Source organism: Bos grunniens, chromosome 18, assembly GCF_055505025.1.
Source record: "Bos grunniens cultivar Pamir isolate PY7600 chromosome 18, Bosgru_T2T1.0, whole genome shotgun sequence".
NCBI lineage: Eukaryota > Metazoa > Chordata > Mammalia > Artiodactyla > Bovidae > Bos > Bos grunniens.
This window is the reverse complement of record NC_141182.1, coordinates 55039291-55056065: the sequence shown is the minus strand read 5'-3', so window position 1 is coordinate 55056065 and position 16775 is coordinate 55039291. Positions and strand designations below refer to the sequence as shown.

The 16775-nt window shown below is 40.9% G+C and overlaps 1 protein-coding gene across 9 annotated transcripts in view; it reads left to right on the top strand.

Annotated features, from left to right (window-relative positions):
• Nucleotides 1-13563, top strand: part of LOC147354144 (sulfotransferase 2A1-like) — a 28374-nt gene extending 14811 nt beyond the window's left edge. For 8 of the 9 annotated variants that reach the window (XM_086349669.1, XM_086349673.1, XM_086349667.1 and 5 more), the window contains 4 exons: nt 85-211; nt 2752-2846; nt 11957-12134; nt 13351-13563. In XM_086349669.1, coding sequence (XP_086205795.1) covers nt 85-211; nt 2752-2846; nt 11957-12134; nt 13351-13466 — 516 coding nt within the window. In that variant the 3' untranslated portion in view covers nt 13467-13563. The remainder of the gene's footprint in view (nt 1-84; nt 212-2751; nt 2847-11956; nt 12135-13350) is intronic. The other variant, XM_086349670.1, reaches the window with a different exon arrangement.
• The last annotated feature ends 3212 nt before the right edge of the window (nt 13564-16775 follow it).

Genomic DNA, 16775 nt, shown 5'->3' with positions numbered 1-16775 from the left:
TTTTTTTTTTTCCCCATTTTTATGATGATTAAGAAGGTTAGAAAATGACTATTGATTTTTCATGATCCAATTTTTCTCTTTAAGATGATCTACCTCATCAGAAATCCCAGAGATGTTTTAGTGTCTGGTTATTTTTTCTGGAGGAGTGCAAAATTTGTTAAGAGACCACAGTCACTGGAACAATACTTTGAATGGTTCGTCGAAGGAAATGGTGAGTGAATGTAAAATATGAAAGCTTGGAGTTGTCAGAGTCCTTCATCAGACCTCTTTTTATTTTTTTACCCAACTTGATGTCTCTACATCTAACCAATACATGAGTATAGGGTTCCATCACCACTGGAACCCAAATTTTCTAAATCCACATACTATCTTGTAAAGCAGAAGAACTTCAACCAGCCCTTTTGTTTGCCCCATCAGAAACTATCCTAGCTATCTTCTAAATCTCCATGACCTAATACTAACAGAAAGCATTCACATTCTTCTCCTGTACTCTCCTAAATTTGTGAAAGTCAGGAGACTTTCTGAAAGACAGCTTTCATTGGCTTCCCGGACAATACAATCCTGACTTTCCACCATTTATGGGTGCATCTCTAGAAAAGTCCCTTCATTCTCTTGTCCTCTGTGTCTAAAAACTGTATGCATTACGCCAGGACCTTTATGGGCTTCCCCGGGTGCTCAGTGGGTAAAGAATCTGGCTGTAGTACAGGAGATGCAGGAGATACAGGTTCTTTCCCTGGGTCGGGAAGATCTCCTGGAGGAGGCCATGACAACCCACTCCAGTATTCTTGCCAGGAAAATCCCATAGAGAGGAGCCTGGAACGCTCCAGTCACTGGGATCGCAGAGAGTCAGACACAACTGTAGTGACTTAGCACGCATTCACTCAGGACCTCTATTTTTTTAAATTATTCATTTATCTGGCTGCATCAGGTCTTAGATGTGGAAGGTGAATTCTTCCATCTTAGTTGTGGCTTGGGGGTTCTTTCATTGCAGCATGTGGGATCTAGTTCCCTGACCAGGGGTAGAACCCTGGCCCCCTGAACTGGAGCACAGAGTCTTAACCACTGGACCACCAGGGAAACCTCTCTATACTTTTAATTATGCAAAACATCTAAGCATTCTCAGATACTTGAAATGTTGCAGTTTTTCTCAAAACTATGTGATGAATCTAGTATCTCACCTATGATACATCTCCTGGTTTCAGAACTGTTTCTTTAGTAGCCCATGGACATCTTCACTGGAGAGGGCCATTGTTGTTTAGTCGTTCAGTCGTGTCTGATCCTTTTCATAAACTATACAAAATAGCGTCTCTCCCATCTCTATAGTTTCATCTTTCCCCCACCTTTGCAGTCATCACCAGTGAGTATGTATTCTATTTGTTTGTTTCTGCCACATGTATCTCCACTAAAATGCAACATCTTTGAGTTTTTCCTTGTTGACTCCAGGCCCTAGGGTGGTGCTTGCCACTTGTGTGTGAGTGCTCAGTCAATCAATCATCTCTGACTCATTGCAACTCCCTGGACTGTAGCCCACGAGGCTCCTCTGTCCATGGAATTGTCCAAGAATATCGGAGTGGGTTACTATTCCCTCCTCCAGGGGGTTTTCCTGACCCAGGGATGGAACGCACATCTCTAGCCCTCTTGCATTGGCAGGCAGATTCTTTACCACTACTGCCACCTGGGAAGCCCCATTATCATCAGTGTGAGATGACAAATAAACAATCAAATACAACATGAAATAAAGCAAAGAGATCGTAGTAATGTCATTCAGAGATCTATTAATGTCACTCTTTGATGCTCACAGAGGGCATCCTGCCATCAGTGGACATGCACTCTGCTCCCTGTCTGCCAACATTCTGCCATAACTCAACATCTTTTCTGCTTCTTGGGCAGCTGGGGACACACTGGTCACCAAGACAGTTGATGGTGCTGCTGTCGACACAGGAGAATCCAGTGATGTCCTTGGTCTATGGGAGTAATGCCACAGACTCTTTATTGTCCTCATCTGCATGCTCTTCAGCCCTTCCAGGCTATGACACAATCATCACTTCTATATTGAATAGTTCAGGTTCCCTCACTTTTTTTTTTTGCCCTCAACACTAAAGTCCAATCTTCAAACACTGGAAGTCATAGTTTTTATTGAGCTGATCCTGAGTGAACTCCTGAAGCAAATCTCCTGATTTGCTTCAGGCTACTCTTTCAGTAAAAGAGCAACAAGACTTCCCTGGTGGTCCAGTGGTTCAGAATCTGCCTGCCAAGGCGGGTGACATGGGTTTGATCCCTGGTCTGGGAAAATCCCACATGCCATGGGGCAACTAGGTGGATGCACTGGAACTACTGAAGCCAGTATTCCCTTCCTGATTTGGTCTCCCAGGGAATCATAATTCCAACAGCAACAATGAAGGGAAGATGACAGGGAGAGGGAGGAAAAACAAGTGTTGTGAGAATGTACCTAACAAGCAAAAATATCTAAATGCTGAACAGATAAGAGGAAAAAAAAATGCCTTGTCTCAGACCACATGGTTCACTGGACACGATCTCCTTACAGACCCTTGAAAACTGTATACAAAACCTGCTGCAAAGGCATTAGGCTTGTTAAAGGGCAAATGCGTGGTGTTGGATACCAGTTATAGCAAATGTAGATGTGTCCGGCACTGTGCTAGTCACTGTGCCCACAGAGTGAACATAGTGTATGGATCCCTGCTTTCATTCCGTGCGTCATCCACTCACTCTTTCTGCCTCCCCTCCATGCAGTGGTATTTGGATCGTGGTTTGACCACGCTCGGGGCTGGATGTCCATGAGAGACAAGGAGAACTTCCTGATACTGAGCTATGAAGAGATGAAATGGGTAACTATTGCTCTTAGAGTCAACACACTCTCTCTCACCACCATCTGCACTCCCCCCACCTTCCCTCCATTCCCATGTCTCCCTTTCACCTTCTCAAAGTTTAGCCTGTAGTCAATAGGAGTGAGAATAGCAACCCGGTCTTCATTGCCTTATTTCTGGTTGACACTTCAAAGCTCCGAGCTCTATTTCTTCACATATTTTTCTTTGTTTCACCATAAGCTGAAGGGCTTTTTTACAAAAGGATTTTATTTATGTATTGGCTGTGCTGGGTCTTCACGGCTGTCCTCAGGCTTTCTCTAGCTGTGATGAGCCAAGGATACTCTTGTTGCAGTGCCCGGATTCTAGAGCACAGGCTCAAAAGTGATGCCACACGGGCTGAGTTGCTCCGAGGCAGGTGGGATCTTCCCAGACCAGGGATCGAACCCATGTTTCCTAAACTGACAGGCAGAATCTTTAACACTGAGCCACCAGGGGAGCCCCTTTGTTTTCTTTTTGTTAGGATTTTTGTTCTGTTCTGTCCGTGTTGTTCTTGTTGTTGTTGTTGTTGTTATTTTTACAGGTGTGTGGCTTCTTTTATTTAATTTGTTTATTTTAATTGGAAGCTAATTATCTTACAATAGTGTAGTGGTTTTTGCCATACATTAACATGAATCAGCCATGGGTGTACACGTGTTCCCCATCCTGAACCCCCCTCCCACCTCCCTCCCCATCCCATCCCTCAGGGTCATCCCAGTGCACCTGCCCTGAGCACCCTGTTTCATGCATTGAACCTGGACTGGTGACCTATTTCACAAATGTAATATATGTTTCAATGCTATTCTCTCAAATCATCCCACCCTGGTCTTCTCCCACAGAGTCCAAAAGTCTGTTCTTTACATCTGTGTCTCTTTTGCTGTCTCGCATATAGGGTCATCGTTACCATCTTTCTAAATTCCATATATATGCATTAATATACTGTATTGGTGTTTTTCCTTCTGACTTATTTCACTCTGTATAATAGACTCCAGTTTAATCCACCTCATTAGAACTGATTCAAATGCATTCTTTTTAATAGCTGAGTAATATTCCATTGTGTATATGTACCACAGCTTTCATATCCATTCACCTGCCGATCAAAGTCTAGGTTGCTTAACATTAGGGTACATGTGTCTCTTTCAATTCTGGTTTCCTCGGTGTGTACGCCCAGCAGTGGGATTGCTGGGTCATGTGCAAGTTCTATTTCCAGTTTTTTAAAGAATCGCCATAGTGGCTATACTAGTTTGCATTCCCACCAACAGTGTAAGACTGTTCCCTTTGCTCCACACCCTCTCCAGCATTTATTGTTTGTAGACTTTTTTATATCAGCCTTCTGACCAGCATGAGATGGTACCTTAATGTAGCTTTAATTTGCATTTCTCTGATAATGAGTGATATTGAGCATCTTTTTAGGTGTTTGTTAGCCATCTGTATGTCTTCTTTGGAGAAATGTCTGTTTAGTTCTTTGGCCCGTTTTTTGATTGGGTCATTTATTTTTCTGGAATTGAGCTGCATGAGCTGCTTGTATATTTTTGAGATTAATTCTTTGTCAGTTGCTTCATTTGGTATTATTTTCTCTCATTCTGAAGGCTGTCTTTTCACCTTGCTTATAGTTTCCTTCATTGTGCAAAAGCTTTTAAGTTTAATTAGGTCCCATTTGTTTATTTTTGCTTTTATTTCCATTACTCTGGGAGGTGGGTCATAGAGGATCCTGCTGTGATTTATGTCAGAGAGTGCTTTGCCTATGTTTTCCTCTAGCAGTTTTATAGTTTCTGGTCTTCCATTTAGATCTTTGATCCATTCTTAGTTTATTTTTGTGTATGGTATTAAAAAGAGTTCTAGTTTCATTCTTTTACAAGTGGTTGACCAGTTGTCCCAGCATCAGTTGTTAAAGAGATTGTCTTTTCTCTATTGTATATTCTTGACTCTTTTGTCAAAGATAAGGTGTCCATAGGTATGTGGATTTATCTTTGGGCTTTCTATTTTGTTCCATCGATCTATATTTCTGTCTTTGTGCCAGTACCATACTGTCTTGATGATGGTAGCTTTGTAAAGTATAGTCTGAAGTCAGGCAGGTTGATTCCTCCAGTTCCATTCTTCTTTCTCAAGATTGCTTTGGCTATTCGAGGTTTTTTGTATTTCCATACAAATCATGAAATTATTTGTTCTAGTTCTCTGAAAAATACCATTGGTAGCTTCATAGGGATTGCATTGAATCTATAGATTGCTTTGGGTAGTATACTCATTTTCACTGTATTGATTCTTCCAATCCATGGACATGGTATATTTCTCCATCTATTTGTGTCATCTTTGATTTCTTTCATCAGTGTCTTATAGTTTTCTATATATAGGTCTTTTGTTTCTTTAGGTAGCTTTATTCCTAAGTATTTTATTCTTTTCATCACAATGGTGAATGGAATTGTTTCCTTAATTTCTCTTTCTGTTTTCTCATTGTTAGTGTATAGGAATGCAAGGGATTTCTGTGTGTGAATTTTATATCCTGCAACTTTACTATACTCATTGATTAGCTCTAGTAATTTTCTCTTGCCTGGAAAATCCCATGGACAGAGGAGCCTGGTAGGCTGCAGTCCATGGGGTCGCTAAGAGTCGGACATGACTGAGCGACTTCACTTTCACTTTTCACCTTCATGCATTGGAGAAGGAAATGGCAACCCACTCCAGTGTTCTTGCCTGGAGAATCCCAGGGACGGGGGAGCCTGGTGAGCTGCCGTCTATGGGGTCACACAGAGTCAGATACGACTGAAGAGACTTAGCAGCAGCAGCAGCAGTAAGTTTCTGGTGGTATCTTTGGGGTTTTCTATGTAGAGGATCATGTCATCTGCAAACAGTGAGAGTTTTATTTCTTCTTTTCCAATCTGGATTCCTTTTATTTATTTTTTTTTTCTGATTGCTGTGGCTAAAACTTCCAAAACTATGTTGAATAGTAGTGGTGAGAGTGGGCACCCTTATCTTGTTCCTGACTTAGGGGAAGTGCTTTCAATTTTTCACCATTGAGGATAATGTTTGCTGTGGGTTTATCATATATGGCTTTTATTATGTTGAAGTATGTTCCTTCTATGCCTGCTTCCTGGAGGGTTTTATCATAAATGGATGTTGAATTTTGTCAAAGGCTTTCTCTGCATCTATTGAGATAATCACATAGTTTTTATCTTTCAACTTGTTAATGTGGTGTATCACATTGATTGATTTGTGAATATTGAGGAATCCTTGCATCCCTGGGGTAAAGCCCACTTGGTCATGATGTATGATCTTTTTAACATGTTGTTGGATTCTGTTTGCTACAATTTTGTTAAGGATTTTTGCATCTATGTTCATCGGTGGTATTGGCCTGTAGTTTTCTTTTTTTGTGGCGTCTTTGTCTGGTTTTGGTACTAGGGTGATGGTGCCCTCATAGAAAGAGTTTGGCAGTTTACCTTCCTCTGCAATTTTCTGGAAGAGATTGACTACGATAGGTGTTAGCTCTTCTCTAAATTTTTGGTAGAATTCACCTGTGGAGCCATCTGGCCCTAGGCTTTGTTTGTTGAAAGATTTTTGATTACAGTTTCAATTTCCATGCTTGTAATGGGTCTGTTAAGATTTTCTATTTTTTCCTGGTTCAGTTTTGGAAGGAATTTGTCCATTTCTTCCAAGTTGTCCATTTTATTGACATATAGTTGCTAACAGTAGTCTCTTATGATCCTTTGTATTTCTTTGTTGTCTGTTGTGATTTCTCCATTTTCATTTCTAATTTTGTTGATTTGATTCTTCTCCCTTTTTTTCTTGATGAGTCTGGCTAATAGTTTGTCTATTATATTTATCTTCTCAAAGAACCAGCTTTTAGTTTTGTTGATTTTTGCTATAGTCCCCTTTGTTTCTTTTTCACTTATTTCTGCTCTCATTTTTAGGATTTTTCTCCTTCTACTAACCCTGGGCTTCTTTATTTCTTCTTTATCTAGTTGCTTTAGGTGTAAAGTTAGGTTATTTATTTGATTTTTCTCTTGTTTCTTGAGGTAAGCTTGTATTGCTATGAACCTTCACCTTAGCACTGTTTTTACAGTGTACCATAGGTTTTGGGTTGTCATGTTTTCAGTTTCATTCATTTATATGCATATTTTGATTTCTTTTTTGATTTCTTCTGTGATTTGTTGGTTATTCAGAAGCATGTTGTTTAGCCTCCATATGTTTGTATTTTCAGTAGTTTCTTTCCTGTAATTGATGTCTAATCTTACAGCATCGGGATCAGAAAAGATGCTTGAAATGATTTCAATTTTTTTGACTTTACCAAGGCTATATTTATGGCCAGGATGTGATCTATCCTCGAGAATGTTCCATGTGCACTTGAGGTAAAGGTAAAAATTCATTATTTTGGGGTGAGACGTCCTAGATTTCAATTAGGTCTAACTGGTCTATTGTATCATTTAAAGTTTGTGTTTATAAACCTTTTCTGTGTTTGCTGTCTAGAGAAGATCCTTTAGTATTTATTGAAGAGCTGGTTTGGTGGTGCTGAATTCTCTCAGCTTTTGCTTGTCTGTAAAGCTTTTGATTTCTCCTTCATATTTGAATGAGATCCTTGCTAGGTATAGTAATCTGGGTTGTAGGTTTTTCTCTTTCATCACTTTAAGCATGTCCTGCCAGTCCCTTCTGGCCTGAAGGGTTTCTATTGAAAGATGAGCTATTATCCTTATGGAAATCCCCTTGGGTGCTATTTGTTGCTTTACCCTTGCTGCTTTTAATATTTGCTCTTTGTGTTTGATATTTGTTAATTTGATTAATATGTGTCTTGGGGTGTTTCGCTTTGATTTTATCCTGTTTGGGACCCTCTGGGTTTCTTGGACTTGGGTGGCTATTTCCTTCCCCATTTTAGAGAAGTTTTCAACTATTATCTCCTCAAGTATTTTCTCATGGCCTTTCTTTTTGTCTTCTTCTTCTGGGACTCCTATGATTTGAATGTTGGGGTGTTTAACATTGTCCCAGAGGTCTCTGAGGTTGTCCTCATTTCTTTTAATTCTTTGTTCTTTTTTCCTCTCTGCTTCATTTATTTCCACCATTCTATCTTCCACCTCACTTATCCTATCTTCTGCTTCAGTTACTCTACAGTTGGTTCCCTCCAGAGTGCTTTTGATCTCAGTTATTGCATTATTCATTATTGACTGACTCTTTTTTATTTCTTCTAGGTCCTTGTTAAACATTTCTTGCATCTTCTCAATCCTTGTCTCTATTCTATTTATCTGTAACTGCATTTTGTTTTCAAGATTTTGGATCATCTTTACTATCATTATTCTGAATTCTTTTTCAGGTAGACTCCCTATCTCCTCCTCTTTTGTTTGGTTTGGTGGGCATTTATCATGTTCTTTACCTGCTGAATATTTCTCTGCCTTTTCATTTTGTTTAGACTGTTCTGTTTGGGGTGGACCTTCTGTATTCTGGAAGTTTGTGGTTCCTCTTTATTGTGGAGGTTGCTCCCTGTGGGTGGGGTTAGACTAGTGGCTTGTCAAGGTTTCCTGGTTAGGGAAGCTTGCATCACTGTTCTGGTGGGTAGAGCTGGATGTCTTCTCTCTGGAGTGCAATGAAGCATCCAGTAGTGAGTTTTGAGGTGTCTATGATAGGTTTGATGTGACTTTGGGCAGTCTGTACTTTAATGCTCAGGGCTATGTTCCTGAGTTGCTGGAGAATTAGCGTGGTATGTCTTGCTCTGGAACTTGTTGGCTGTTGGGTGGAGCTTGGTTTCAGTGTAAGTATGGAGGCTTTTGGATGAGCTCTTGTCGATTAATATTCCCTGGAGTTAGGAGTTCTCTGGTGTTCTCAAGTTTGGGATTTAAGCCTCCTGCCTCTGGTTTTCAGTCTCATTCTTTGAGTAGCCTCAAGATTTCTCCATCCATATAGCACTGATGATAAAGCATATAGGTTAATGGTGAAAAGATTCTCTACAGTGAGGGACAGCCAGAGAAAGTCACAGAGTTAACATAAAGAAGAGAAGAGGGAGGAGGGAGATAGAGGTAACCAAGAGGAGAAGAGGGACAGTCAAAAGGGGGGAGACCAATCTAGCCAGTAATCAGTTCCCTAAGTGTTCTCTACAGCCTGGAACACCCAGAGAGATTCACAGAGTTAAGTAGAGAAGAGAAGGGGGAGGGAGGAGATATAGGTGACCTGGGGGAGAAAAGGGAGAGTCTAAAGGGGAGAGAGCAATCAAGCTAGTAATCACATCCCTAAGTAAAAATAAGTACTGAAGATTAGATTCTTAATGGTACAAAATTGATAACAAATACCAATAAGCAAAGATGAAAAATCTAGAGTAAAGGTTAAACTCTCAAAAATACAAAACAATATTAATCACAAAAATTATTTTAAAAATATATATGTGAAATTTGCTTTAAAAATAGGGTCTTTTTTGCAAGGTAATAGTATGTTATAAAAATGAAAATTAAAGAAGTAATAAAGAAATTAAAAATAAAAAAAAACTAAATAACGATAATAGTAAAAATATATCTAGGAATTTCTCTGGAGCTGTTGAGGACAGTGTGGGGTCAGTTCAGTTTCAGATAGTTCCTTGTTACAGCTTATACTTCTTCTCAAGGTCTATAGGCCCCTTTCAATGCTTAGTCAATGCTAACTACAGGGTTTTAATCTGCACCTGTCACTTCCAGAGCAGTTCCCTCTTTGCTTATTTTTGCTTCCTCTGTTTGCAAGTTTCTTCAGTGTCTAATTTCCACCCTGACACAAGGGGGCAAAGGTGGTCACTTATTTAGGCTCACTTGTTCAGTTGTGCTGTAGAGTAGGAGGAATACTGCAAGCAATTTTCACTGGCATGTGTGGGGAGTGCTCGCAGTGTATGGACCACACTGGGTTTGCCTCAGCTCAGTCCCTTGTGGCTCCTGCATCCCTTGTGGCTCAGCTGGTAAAGAATCTGCCTGCAATGTGGGAGACCTGGGTTCAATCCCTGGTTTGGGAAGATCCCCTAGAGAAGGGAAAGACTACCCAATCCAGTATTCTGGCCTGGAGAATTACATGAACTGTAAAATCCATCAGGTCACAAAGAGTCGGACACAACTGAGCTATTTTCACTTTCACTTTTATGGCCCCTATGCTTTTCCACTCTACACTGCTCAGGCTCCGGGTTACTCTGAAGGGGAACTGTCCAAAGCAGGCCCTGGGTTGTGTGCACTTCCCATGTCTAAGCTGCTCAGGTTCAGGTTCTCGGATACTCCACAAAGGCAGAGACTCGGTTGGGCCTGCGTTTTGTGACCTTCCCAGGTCCAAGGAGCTCAGACGACCAGGTGCTTTTTGAGCCCACTATCCCAGGTTTGCAGTGTGTCTTATCACCTCCCCGGTCCCAGCCGCTCAGTTTCCTGGGTGTGTCGCAAAAGCGCCATCTCAGGTGTGCCCTGTGTCTCCTCTGGGGGGCTGATCTCAGGCTGCGACCCTCCTGGCAGATGTCAACCATCCAGGATCCCAGGAAGACTTAGTTAGCAACTGGGAGCCTGCTCACAGTTTGGTATAGGATGCTGTCTCTGGGGCCAAGATTGCTCCCTGCCTTCCAGCTCTGGCTGTTGCCTACCTGTCTCTCTGCCTCTGGCACGGAGATGGGCCAGTCTGCAGCTAGCTAGCTCTCCTATTGTATTCACTCAATCCTTTGTTCTGGGAGCCGGCCGGGCTGAGCCTTAGGTTAGAGCTTTTTGCCGGAAAGTTCTCTCTTTTTTTTTTCCTCTCTCTCTGGCTATCCCACAGTTTGCATTGCTATCTCATGTTAGCTCCTTCAGATTGTCCCCTGGGCATTCAGGCCCGGTCCTTACCCTAAGCATGCAACCTGCGCCTCCCCCACTTGCTGGTGGCAGACACGAGCATCTAGGCTATTTCTCTGCTGGGAGTTGTGCTTAAGGCACATATTCTGTGGGCTTTTTTTTTCCCCCTCCCGGTTATGTTGCCCTCTGAGATTCCAGAACTACCCACAGACCCGCTGGTGAGAGGGTTTCCTGGTGTTTGGAAACTTATCCTCCTTCACGACTCCCAACCTGGGACAGGTCTCCATCCCTAACAATTTTGTCTCTCTTTTTGTCTTTTATATTTTGTCCTACCTCCTTTTGAAGAGAATGGGCTGCCTTTCTGGGTGCCTGGAGTCCTCTGCCAGAGTTCAGAAGTTGTTTTGTAGAAGTTGCTCAGCATTCAAATGATTTTTTGATGAATTTATGGGGGAGAAAGTGGTCTCCCCATCCTACTCCTCTACCATCTTAGGACCGCCCCAGGTGTGTGATTACTTGTTAGACCATACTGAAGGCTCATGGAATAAAGAAAACCTTTAAAGCATTATACCTCTAAGAGGAAAGTCTGATTTAAAGCAAAGCCGTTCTGGTTATAAAATCTTTTTTCTTATCATAATCTCCCAAGATCATATGCCAAGTATTGAGATAATAAATAAGAAGATATGGTAAATCTCTCTTGTTTTATTCAAATGTTAGTTGTGAAAAACAGCATTATTTGGGCACATAGCCAAGGCCTGAAATCAACTCCTTACATTTTTGTCAGTTTCTCCCTGAAAATCTCTTCCCTAACCCTGATTATAACTCTAGAAGCCCTTCTTAAGTCTCTTTAACAAACCCAGCACTTTAGTGTTTCAATGTGTCCTGAATTCAACTATACTGGGAAATCCATCATGGTCTTTCGATCTATTTTTTTCAACCTTTCTCTAAGTCATTTTTAAATTTTTCAAAAGTTTTATTGACATATAGTTGCTTTACAGTGTGCATAGCTTCTAGTGTAAAGTGAATCAGCTATACCTATGCATAGATACCCTTTTTTTTTTTTGTATTTACTTCCCATTTAAGTCACCACAGAGCATTGACTAGAGTTCTCTGTGCATACAGTAGGTTCTCATAGGTTACCTATTCTTTGCTTAGTAATGAAAGTGTCTATGTGTCAATGTCAATCTCCCAGATCATCCACTCTGGACTCCTCCAACTCTATCCCTACTCACATCTCTACATTTCTTTCCTCTTTTCCTCTCCCCTCTCCCCCTCCTCTTTCTGCTGTCTCCTCCCCCTCATCTTCTTTTCTATGTTCTTGTTCTTTCACATAATCTCTCAGATTTTCTCTTCTTCTAGGACACGAGGAGCACTGTGGAGAAGATCTGCCAATTCCTGGGCAAGAAGCTAGAACCAGAAGAACTGAACTCAGTCCTCAAGAACAGTTCTTTCCAGGCCATGAAAGAAAACAGTATGTCCAATTATTCCCTCCTGAAGGGTCAGTATTTTGAGGAGAATGGACAACTTTTGAGAAAAGGTAAAGAAAACATTCTGCCTTCAAAATGGATCAGACTATGTAGAGATTATTCTTGGCTTATAATAGGGCACTAACCATTGGGAGTAGAGAATGTTTGAATTTATCAATTTAAATTGCTCATCAGGGCAATTTAATAATCACAAGATTATCTCTTGTGAGCCCTCATCAGGGCATCTCTTTTTAGCATACTGATGTGGGCTGCAGGTGCTTGAGAAAGTTATTTATTTTAAGATTAATTTGTTTTGGTGTGGACCATTTTGAAGTGTTTATTGAACTTGTTACAATATTGTTTCTGTTTTATGTCTTGGTTATTTGGCTCCAAAATAAATAATGGCATGACCAAATAAATAATAAACAATTAAAAAAAACAGAAAAGAGTAGTTAGACATCTAATACAATAATGCAGGTGAGAAATGATGTTGGCTTGGATGGAGGTGGTAGAAATAGAAGTTGTGAAAAGTAACTAGACACTGGTTATTACAGACCCCATGGACATCTGTCCAGGAGATTCTCCAGGCAAGAATACTGGAGTGGGTTGCCGTGCCTCCTCCAGGGGATCTTCCCAACCCAGGGACTGAACCTGGGTCTCCTGCATTGCAGGCAGATTCTTGACTGTTTGAGCCACAGGGAAGATCTGTTATAGAAAATATAGCAGTGTTATTGGTGATGAATTTCATTCAGGATGAGAGAAGAGAAGGCAGGAAATTGTTCCAAGCAGGCCAATGTGTAAATGAGTATGACCATTAGGCATATGAGAACAACAAACCATTAGTCATTCTGCTATATTAACTGGAATTTCTATGTCAAGCAGACAGAAGGAAATAAATCGAGGGCTTCCCTAATGGTTTAGTGGTTAAGAATCTGCCTGCCAAAGCAGGGGACACAGGTTCAATTAGTTGCCCATGCACCACAGCTGCTGAGGCCAAGCTCTAGAGCACATGCCTGGCAATAAGAGGAGCCCGTGTGCTGAGACTAGAGAGTAGCGCGTGCTCACTGCAACTGGAGAAAGCCGATGCACAGCAACAAAGACTCAGCACAGCCACAAATAAATAAATTTTTTTAAATATATAAAATAAAACAGATAAGAATGTGTTGTGTACTACTTAATAGCAATAAATTAAAAGAAATAGATCTAGAATACCTGTAGTCTTCTAGAGTCTTGAGACTTGAGACTAAGTCCTAGATCTGGCATGAGTCTCTATTTTATGTTTCTCAGGCGTGACTGGGGACTGGAGAAATTACTTCACGGTGGCCCAAGCTGAAACCTTTGATAAACTATTCCAGGAGAAGATGGCAGACCTTCCTCAAGATCTGTTCCTGTGGAAACAATGATGTAAAACTTCTGGATCTTATATGGACAATGATAATTGCTGTCCTGTCCTCATATATGTGAATGACTGGGAGTAATTGCATAAAACCTGTTATTTCATCCTGGTGCTTCAATTGATCCAATTTCTGCATCTTTGAGGACCTGACTATTAAAATTATCAGGGTACCCCTATTTCGCTTCTTGGTATCCCAGCTTTCAAAAAATGTTTCTAGTGTTTCATTTCATTCACACAGAGTGGTCAAGAAACAACATAAGAATCATTGTTATTGTTGTTCAGTCACTGAACTGTGTCCGACACTTTGTGACCCCATGAACTACAGCATGCCAGGGTCCTCTGTTACCGACTTTCTGCGAGTTGGCTCAAATGCATGTCCATTGAGTCTGTGATGCAATCTAACCATCTCATCCTCTGATGCCCCTTTCTCCTTTTGCCCTCAATCTTTCCCAGCAGCAGAGTGTTTTCCAACAATCAGCTCTTCACATCAGGTGGTCAAAGTATTGGAGCTTCAACTTCAGTCCTTCCAATGAGTATTCAGGGCTGATTTCCTTAGGATTGACTGGATTGATCTCCTTCTGTTCAAGGGACTCTCAAGAGTCTTCTGCAGCACAGAAGCACCACAATTTGAAAATATCAATTCTTTGGGGCTCAGCCTTCTTTATGGTCCAACTCTGACATCCGTAGAGTCAAAACTATGGTGTTTCTAGTAGTCCTATATGGATATGGTAGAGAAGCCCTGGATGGTCTTAATTTTACTGACTGAAGCCCACCAGGAAATGACAGAAACCTAGATGTTTCTTTAATTACTTCTGGAGTCAGTATTTCAGAAGCGGGCATTCTTCCTTTTGCTTGTTGTGTGACTGTGGGAAGCCTTGAATCCTAGAGTCCTCCACTGGGTAATAGAAGGTGGGACCCATAAAATAACAATTGCTATTATAGATTTTCAATGTGGCCAAAAAGAGAAGTCTCTCAGACCAACCACGAAAACCTGGAAGCGTTTCATAAATTCTCAGTATGTTAATGATGAAATGTCAAATAAGAACTGGATCCTGCTGTGTAGTTAAGTATTTAAATTCACCCCCATACCTGTGAGTCTAAAGCAAGTTCTTGACTCTTATGCTTAGAAAGAGAGATTTCAGGGACTTCCCTAGTGGTCCAGTGGTTAAAACTCTGTGCTTCCAATGCAGGGTGTGTGGGTTTGATCCCTACACAGGGAACTAAGATCCCACAGGCTACACAGAGTGGCCAAAAAAAAAAAAAAAAAAGATTTCTTAAAAAAGTAGGTTGCTATTTAAAAAAAAGTGTGAGATTTAAATCCATGGTATCCCAATTTCCCTCTAGCTTATTGTCACTACACCTATGTACTTAGTTTTTATTTTGATTTTTTAAGGGCTTCCCTGAAATCTCAGTTGGTAAAGAACTGCCCTGTAATGCAGGAGAACCCTGTTCAATTCCTGGGTCAGGAAGATCCCCTGGAAAAGGAATAGGCCACCCACTCCTATTCTGGCCTAGAGAATTCCAAGGACTTTGTAGCCCATGGGGTTGCAAAGAGCTGGACACGACTGAGCAACTTTTTTATTTTTAATTATCTTCAAACTTAGGGGAATCTTGCAAGCAATACACACAAAATTCTTGTGTATAATTCACACAGATTTACCAACACTAACCTTTTATAACATTTACTAGGTTATGCTCTCATTTCTTTCACTCTAATATACAATGTAAACTTTTTTAGCCATTTGAGAGTAAGTTACAGAAATCCTTTCCTTTTATCCTTCAAAACTTCAGTGTATGGGGCTTCTCTGGTTGCTCAGTGGTTAAGAATCCAGCTGTCAATGCAGGAGACATGGGTTCCTCTCTGGTCTGCAAAGATCCCACATGTCACAGAGCAACTAAGCCCGTGCATCACGACTATTGAGCCTGTGCTCCAGAGCCCGGGAGCCACAACAACTGAAGCCCTCGGGCCCTAGAGCCCGTGCTCCGCAACAAGAGAAGCCACAGCAAGGAGAAACCTGCTCACTGCAACTAGAGAAAAAGCCTGGGCAGCAACTAAGACCCAGCAGAGTTAAAAATAAATAAATACAATTATTTTTAAAAAGCTTTATATTTTCTAAGATCAAAAATATTTCACTTATAATCACACAAAAATGATAGAAATCAGAGAGGTTTGTATTGATGCAATGCTATTATCTAATCCACAGTGTGTATTCAAATGTGGTCAACTGTCCCAATAATAAAATAATAGCATTTTCTGTGGTCTAGAAGTCAATCCAGGATTTAGTTTACATTCTCCTCTATCTGGAACATATCCTCAGCTTTTTTTTTTTTTTTAATAACATTTTGATAATTTAAATGGTGCCAGACAATAGTTTTAGAGAAGATCCTCAATAAGAGTTTACACAATATGTTCTCATTAATACCTTCACATCTAGACTTCATGTTTTAAATATGCTGACATAAAAAGGAAGGAAGGTAAGGACTTCCCTGGCAGTCCAGTGGTTAAGACTCTGAGCTTCCAAAGCAAGGGATATGGGTTCAATCTCTGATCAGAGAACTAAGATCCCACATGCCATGCTGCTGCTGCTGAATCGCTTCAGTCGCGCATGGCCAAAAAAATTAGAAAAAAAAAAAAAAAGACGGGGTGAGTACATTTACCATGGGGAAATCTAACAAACATTACTTCTGCCAGGTGATCAAAGTCAACATCAACAATGAGATGTCATGTTGACAGTAAATACCCTTCAAATGTTGTGACTGTACTAGTATTTTACCTCCATGATCTTCTCTCCAAAACCCAGAAACACAGTCTAATTAGGAGAAAAACACTGGGCGCACCCCAAGAGAGGGACCTTCTCCAAAATACCTGACCAGTAATCCTCAAAACTGTCAAAGTCATCAAAGACAAGGAAAGTCTGAGAAACCGTCACAGCTAAGAGAGACCTAAGGAGACATGAAGACCCAACATAATGTAGCATCTGGGGTGGGATCTTGGGCCAGAGAAAGGATATTAGGTAAACACTAAAGAAGTCTGAATAAAGTATGGACTGTGAGAATTCTTTAAAATTTTCCTATGTATCTAAAAGTGTTGAAAAAATAACAAAGCTTATTTAATATATATATTTTTAGGACTTCCCTGGTGGTCCAGTGGTTAGGATTCTGCCTGCCAATGCAAGGGACACAGGTTCAATACCTGGTCCGGGAAGTTTCCACATGCCATGGCACAACTTAACCCCTGTGCCACATATTCAGCCCAGCTGCCTAGACCCCCAGCTTGGCAAAAAGAGAGTAACCCCTGTTTGCTGCAGCTAGAAAA